At 58.1% G+C, this 7,337-nt stretch overlaps 1 protein-coding gene across 1 annotated transcript; it reads left to right on the top strand.

Moving 5' to 3' along the window:
- Nucleotides 1–4,793: 4,793 nt before the first annotated feature.
- FOXD3 (forkhead box D3) lies at nucleotides 4,794–6,665 on the top strand. Its single transcript, XM_034064003.1, has one exon. It carries the CDS (start codon nucleotides 4,831–4,833, stop codon nucleotides 6,037–6,039), a length of 1,209 nt encoding a protein of 402 aa, XP_033919894.1. The 5' UTR covers nucleotides 4,794–4,830; the 3' UTR covers nucleotides 6,040–6,665.
- Nucleotides 6,666–7,337: the final 672 nt, after the last annotated feature.

Below are 7,337 nucleotides of genomic sequence, written 5' to 3'. Positions count from 1 at the left end.
TCTTGACCTCCTCCTTGGGAACACCTATTCCAAGCTCTTTCCAAAGGGATGAAATCCATGCTGCTGTGCATACAGACGGTGAGCGGGGCAGGTCATGCACAGTGAAATTAAGAGGGAAGCTGCTCAAAACTCCCAGACACTCTGTGACGCTATGGAGACATCACCCTTTTCTTGTCCATCTGCACAGAAAAGGTGTCTCCTGAGTGGTGATGTACTGATGCTCAGCAGGGCACTGATGCTAATCCTGGGGGGTTCCATCATAGAGAGGATTAAGAGCAGCAGGGAAGCATCCTATTTACCTTCTCCTCCACATATAGGATCATGTCTCAAAGCCTATTTTTTTCTTTTTTCAGCTAAGGGGGAAGAAGGCAGGACATCATCTGCTTGTTTCCACCTGTATAAAGTCTCCCTTTCTGAAGTTCCCCTCAAACTTTTAAATCGGAGGAAGTCACAAAAGAGGCATCCTTTTGGGTGCATGCAGTGAGTGCATGCATAGTTTTATTCATTATGGTCATAAAGATTTGCTAACTCATCTCCATTTGGGATGCAGAGTACTGAAAACATAAGCCCTGAGCTAGATGCACTTTGTAGAAACACTTTGCTAAGTTATAGACTATCTTATGGCCTTTTCTCTTGTTGTCCTCTTATTAGGGGGGTCCCGAAGTTACCTTCCGCGGCCGCGCACCCCGCACGGTGGGACAGTTCCGCGGCCGCGCAGTGCCGGCCGCCCCCAGCTTGGGTTTCCCTAAAGGCGAACTGGGGCTAAATAATGAATCGATCTAAAATTAACCGGAGGAATGGAAATGCTCTAAAAATAAGCCAGCAGCTGCCGTGGTCGCAGCCCCCCGCTCCCGTGGGGAAGGGGGAGCGGGGCCGCCCGGAGGAGGGGGCTCAGCACCGCGCAGACGGGGCCGGACGGGCTGCGCGGAGCGGCCGGTCCGCGGGAGCGCTGCTGTGAGGCCGGCCGTGATTTCCTCTGCTGTCCGCGGGCGCGGTGGCAGCTCCGCATCTCGGCGCGGACGGAGCCCCCCAAAACTTGTCCGCTGCGATGCATTTATTCCTAACGTATTTATTCCTATCGTTATAACTGTAAATGTCTAATTTCTGTTGTCATTTCGCAGGGCGGCACCGAAGGCGCTCCGGGAACCGGTGGGTCGCCTCCCCGACATCCCCGACCCCCTGGGGGCTGCGGAGCTTGTGCGGGGGCCACCGCCGCGCTCCTGCGGGGCAGCGCCGGGCAAAGAGCCGGCCCCGGCCCGCTGCGAGCCCCTCGGCACCCCCCCTTTGCACACACACGCACACTCACTCACTCACTCACACTCCTCCTCTTCCCTCCTGTCTGATCCCGGCAGCGATCCTGTATCCTCCCGGCTTGTCTCTTTTATTCTTTTGTACTCAGGCGCGTTGTCCTGGCCAGCAGCGTTGAACGGGGGCTTTTGTAAAACGGGACAGATAAAAATGAGCAACATCACATTGTTTGACAGAAGGATCCGAAATGATAAAATGCCTTCTCCGGAGGGGGTGAAAATGGTGAATTCCTAAAAAACAAGAGCGTCGTTTCTCTCCTCCGCCTCCCTGCTCTGCTCGCAGTAGCCTAAAGGGATCTGCCGCCTGCACCAGCCCGAATCACGTCCAGCCACTTCTTTGCTACGGGAAGTCCTCTTTTAAAAGCCTTCATTTATTTATCTTAAATAAATAAAGAAAAAGGGATGGGGGGGACGCAGCGGTTTCGGTCGGGACCCCCCGTCCTCCTCCCGGCGAATGGAAAGCACAATTTTCGAGAGAAAGGCTGGTTTTGATTAAATCTGACATGCTGCTGATAACTCCATGCTAATGTGAAATAATTAACATAATAGCCATAATTAAAAGCACGCTAACAATGCCATAAATTTATCACACAATTTTACTAGCTTTCTGCCCCTAACTGCTCTCTCATCGTTAATTAAACGTGTTGCCTTTTACAGAATGGATATTTAGACGTTTCCAATACAAATAAATCCGAACCCGTTTTGGAAACATGAGCGATTTCGTTTTGTCCTGAGGTCTGCCGGGTTTAGAGGCGATTTATTACGATGAAAAAAGAAATAGATAAGGGGGGGGGGGGGGTGGGAAAGGTAAAAAGGAAAACAGGAAAAAAAGGAACAGAAAAAAGAAAGGAAACACTTGCAAATAGAGGCCTAAACCCAATATATATATAAAGGAGAAATAGACATATATCTATTTGGAAAGCCGCGTCTTTAGGGAAGAGCTGGCCGGGGGGGGGGGGGGGGGTCCAGGCCTCGGACCCCGTCGTGTGCGCAGCCCCGGTCCCGGCTGGGGGATGCTTCTGTCGCGTCCCCCTTCCTTTGGCTGTGTTATTTTACGGGGAAATATGTTATTTGATGGGGTTTTCTTCCCCCGCAGCCCCTCTCCTGCCGTCCCCTTCGCGTTGATAACGAACCACAATGCTGGTTTAATCCAGGTCAGGTCAACGATTTATATAACTCATTAGTGAAAGTAATAAGCTTAAGGAGATGAAAGGGGACACCTTGGGTTTCTCCTTCCTTTAAAACGATTACAGAAGCAGAAATCGCCCCAGCCCCAGAGCCTTCAGCCTCCGGGTTTATTTTTAACTTGCTCCGCAGCCGGGATCTTGCTTTGCCATATTAGAATCAAATTGAGTTGTAATTAATTTCTCCCTCTCTCTCATAACTTGTGCCCGTCCTCCCTTCCCCGCCGCTTGCCGCGTCTCTATTTGACTCCGTATCGATCCGGACGGTACAGTTTGTTTTTGCTCCTGTTGCTAAATCTATCTATCCGTATGGGCGCCCACTTTCCATTTCTGGAGGCGTTATTACCGAAGCTCTTTTAATTGTTTCAGTGCTCCGCAGAGCGCAGCTCCCGCTCAGCCCTTGGACTTCCGCGGGTCCGGGATATTGAGGAATAAGTTCCCTGGTTTTTAGGAAAGCTTTTCCCATTTTCCCTGGTGGCCTCCTAATATTATTCAGCCGGGTGGGCTTCTAAATACTTCCTTAAACTTGGCCGGCCGCAGGCCCGCGGAGGAGCGCGGAGCCGTCATTGAACATGGGCTTAGTACAATCGAGCCCTAATCGAGGGGAAACGTTTCTTTTCACGCTAAGCACCGTCATTAATGGTATGAATCAATTAATTTGACTTTTATTGTGTCGAACAAAAGCGCAACAAATGAAGGGGGGGGTGAGGAGTTGGTCTTTTATTTTTCCCTTCCTTTTCCTTGGGAGAGACTTTGCCGTGTAACGAGGGGGGCTGAGAGAGCGTGAGCGGGCGGTACGCGGGTGCGGAGGGCAGGGCCACGGGCAGCAGAGATCTGCAGGCAAACGCGTTAAAAGGGGTCGGAGAGGCCCCGTCGAGGCCGGGTATTAGCTCGGGGGCACCGGTATTTCGAGTCTCCCATGGATTTGGGGAGAGGAGAGGGGTGGATTTGCCTTTCCTATCCCAGAACGGTGCGAGACCGTTCGCTCGCGGGGCATTTTCCCAATGTAGTTGTATTTCCCGAAACCCGACGACACGTACGAGCACTGCAAGAGGGGTGACGGCAGGAACTGAACGGCGAAGCTGGCAGTCGGGGGGGTTCCCCTCCCGGGGTAGAGGAGGGCGGCAGGGCCCGGCCCCTGCGGCCCCGGTGGGCCCCTCTCCCCGGTTCGGGGCTTACCTGGGGCCGCGGCAATACGGTGCTCACATTCCCACACACTCCCTCATTTCCTACTTTTTCATATGCTAAGGCCCGCAATGATTAAGTCGTTAACACCTCTGGAGGAAAGGAAAAAAAGAAAGAAAAAGAGGGAGAAAAAAGAAAAAAAGTGGGAACAAAATAAAGGAACCGGCTCAAAGCTTCTTTATTTATAGTTTCCCTTTGATATTTTCCGTCTTTTTTATTTCTCCTCTCGACTAACAGGATAGATCGATCAAACAGCGGTTCCCAGCTGCTGCTGTCGGGATAAAACAAAATATATCGAGAAAAACAACAAAAACTCATTTCGGAGCCCAAATCTGTGGGGAGGGGGGGGTGTCAAACCCTAACTCAGCGCCGCACCCGCTCGGGGTGCGGGGAGGGGGGCTCGGGGTGCCCCGGTGGCCGCTGGACGGGGCGGGCGGAGGGGAGCGGAACCTCCGCGCTCTTTGTTGACAGCGCACGAAGCAACCCGAGTTTTTGCATGACTTCACGGCGGGGCGCCTGACGTCACGCGGTCACGTGGCGCCGCCTCCGAGTATATCTTTAACGGGAAAGTAAATCTATCAGCAGAGCGGACCCCGCCGCGCTTCTCAAGTGCCGAGCGCGGCCCCGCGACGCCCCGGCCTCCTGCCCCCTCCGCCCCGCCCGGCGCCGGCGGCTCCGTCCCCTCCCTCCGCCAAAGGGGGGGCGGAATAAAAACAGCGCAGGGAAAAGGGGTGAAAAGAGCAAAGAAACCAGAACCCCGCCGGGCCGAGCGCGGCGGGGCCGCGGCCCGCGGAGCGGAGCGGTGGAGCGGAGGGTGCCCGCGGAGCCGCGGCGGCGGCGGCCGCCCCATGCCCGGCGCCCGCAGGTGCCCATCGCGGAGGGCAGGAGCCAGCATCGCCGCCTGACGCCCGATGCCCGGCGGCGGCAGCGGGGTGCGCAGCCGGAGGTGACCGGACGGGAGAGGAGCGGGCGCGGCCGCCCCATGCCCCGCGGGGCCGGCGCGGCGGCGGGCAGCCGGGCCGCTCGGGGGTAGCCGCAGGGGCCGGTCGGAGCAGCGGCGGGAGGGGGGCGCGGGGGCTGCCCGCCCCGCCGCCGGGTGCGGGAGGGAGGCCCCGCAGCCGCCGCCGCCGCCGCGCCCCGTCCGCCGAGCGGGGATGACCCTGTCGGGAGGCGGCAGCGCCAGCGACATGTCCGGCCCCGCCGTCCCGGCGGCCGAGGATGTGGATATCGACGTGGTGGGAGAAGGCGACGAGGGGCCGGGCAAGGACAGCGACGGCGAGGCCGGCAGCCCCGCCGCCCTGCCGCGCCTGCCGCTGGACGAGGCGGCGGAGCTGGCGCTGCCCGCGGAGGTGGGCGCGGGCGCGGAGAGCGGCAGCAGCGGCAGCGTTAGCCCGGCCGGGGCGGCCCCCGGCGGCGCGGCCGAGGGCGGCAAGGGGGGCGGCGAGGAGGGGGCGAGTGGCGGCGGGGCGGTGGCGGGGCAGAGCAAGCCCAAGAGCAGCCTGGTGAAGCCGCCGTACTCGTACATCGCCCTCATCACCATGGCCATCCTGCAGAGCCCGCAGAAGAAGCTGACGCTCAGCGGCATCTGCGAGTTCATCAGCAACCGCTTCCCTTACTACCGGGAGAAGTTCCCCGCTTGGCAGAACAGCATCCGCCACAACCTCTCCCTCAACGACTGCTTCGTCAAGATCCCTCGGGAGCCCGGCAACCCGGGCAAGGGCAACTACTGGACGCTGGACCCGCAGTCCGAGGACATGTTCGATAACGGCAGCTTCCTCCGCCGCAGGAAGCGCTTCAAAAGGCACCAGCAGGAGCACCTGCGGGACCAGACGGCACTCATGATGCAGGGCTTCGGCGCCTACGGCCTCGCCGGGCCCTACGGCCGCCCCTACGGGCTGCACCCCAGCGCCTACACGCACCCCGCTGCCGCCGCCGCCGCGCTGCAGTACCCCTACATCCCCCCCGTGGGGCCCATGCTGCCGCCGGCCGTGCCGCTGCTGCCGTCGGGCGAGCTCAGCCGCAAAGCCTTCAACTCCCAGCTCAGCCCCAGCCTCCAGCTCCAGCTCAACAGCTTGGGCGCCGCCGGCTCCATCGTCAAATCCGAGCCCAGCAGCCGCCCGTCCTTCAGCATCGAGAACATCATCGGCGTCCCGGCCGCCAGCTCGGCCGCCAGCGCCCAGACTTTCCTACGGCCGCCCGTCACCGTGCAGTCGGCCCTGATGGCCCACCAACCGCTGGCGCTGGCCAGGACCACCGCTGCCATCGCCCCTATCCTCAGCGTGCCTACCAACATCATCGCGGGGCAGTTCCTGCAGCCCGCGGCCCCCGCCGCCGCCGTGCAGACCAAGTGGCCGGCGCAGTAGCCCCGGCCGGTAGCCCCGGGGAGGGAGATTCGGTAACCCCGGGCACGGACAGCCGGTAGCGCTGAGGAAGGAGAACCGGTAGCCCCGGGGAGGGACATCCCGCAGCCGCGGGGAGGGAGATCCCCGTAGCCCCGGGCAGCTTCCGCCGCCACCGGCCGCCCCTTCGGGGCTCCGCGGCCGCTGGGGAGCAGTGGGCACCGTCCCTCCTTGTCCCCCCCGTTTGCCGGCCCCGCCGCTTGTACATATTTGTATCAAAAATCACTGAGGTTGCTTTCGGGGTTTTTATTTTTCTAAAGAGGCGGATGAGGGTCGCCATTAGGAGCTGCGAACTTTCACTTTTTTTGAAGGTTCCGGCGCTCCGAGCGGTTTTATCCGAAATAAAACGGAAAAAAAAACAAACGAGGGAGAAAAAAAAGAGAGAAAAAATGTATAAAAATATTAATAATAAACGGGAGAAATTTTAAATATTGAACGAACAAGGAAAAAATTTGAGAGAAAAATAAGGAAGCCAGGAGGAAATCGCTGTCACTCTATTATAAAGCCTGTTTATATATGGATGGATATATGTATTCTAAATGTTATCCCTTCGTGTTGTACACAACTTTGTAAATAAATTTTTAAACTGCTCTGCCCGCCTTTGTGTGAGCGCGTATCTTTCCGCACCCACCCGCGGGACCGGCTCCGCACCCGCGGAGGATGGAAACGCGCATCCGCGTAGCGCCGGGCTCTCCCCTGCCCGCCGAGCTTTAGCGATGCGGTCGAGCTTCCCACCTCCCACCGGTCCCGATGCTCCATCCGCGGCCGCGCAGCGGCATCGGCTTCGCCCCGATTCTTCCCGAATTCAAACTTCCGCGGTGGATCCGCGGCCCCCTGCGCCGTGCCGGGATTTTTCCTTAGGTATATTCATTTTTTCCCAGCCTGGCTTTGGCTCCGTATCCCGGCGCTGCGGGATCTGCCCCTTTCAGCCGGAATAGGTACGCTCCGGTTGGCTTTTGGGGCCGATTATAAGGGAAATGATGGAAAATAAAAGCCGTTTGGGCGATTTAAGCAGCGTTTAGAATTTATTCTGCAGGGTGGGAGGCGATAAAATGAAATTCGAGCCGTGTCCGAGAGCGGATCTTTCGTTTAAATCGGGAAAATAAGCGCGGTTAAGGAAGCGGCTCCGCTTTCCCACGGGTGGGAACGGCCTTTCCCAGCGAATTCCTCCTAACCGAGTTTTAAACCTGCTGCGAACATTCAGAACGAGGTGTATTTGTGTGTGTTTCTCTGCGTTTGCTGGGGTAAAATAGAGATAGCGC

The sequence above is a fragment of the Melopsittacus undulatus genome, chromosome 6 (assembly GCF_012275295.1).
Source record: "Melopsittacus undulatus isolate bMelUnd1 chromosome 6, bMelUnd1.mat.Z, whole genome shotgun sequence".
Taxonomy (NCBI): Eukaryota; Metazoa; Chordata; class Aves; order Psittaciformes; family Psittaculidae; genus Melopsittacus; species Melopsittacus undulatus.
Note: the sequence above shows the minus strand (reverse complement) of the source record. Positions and strands in the feature narration are given on the sequence as shown.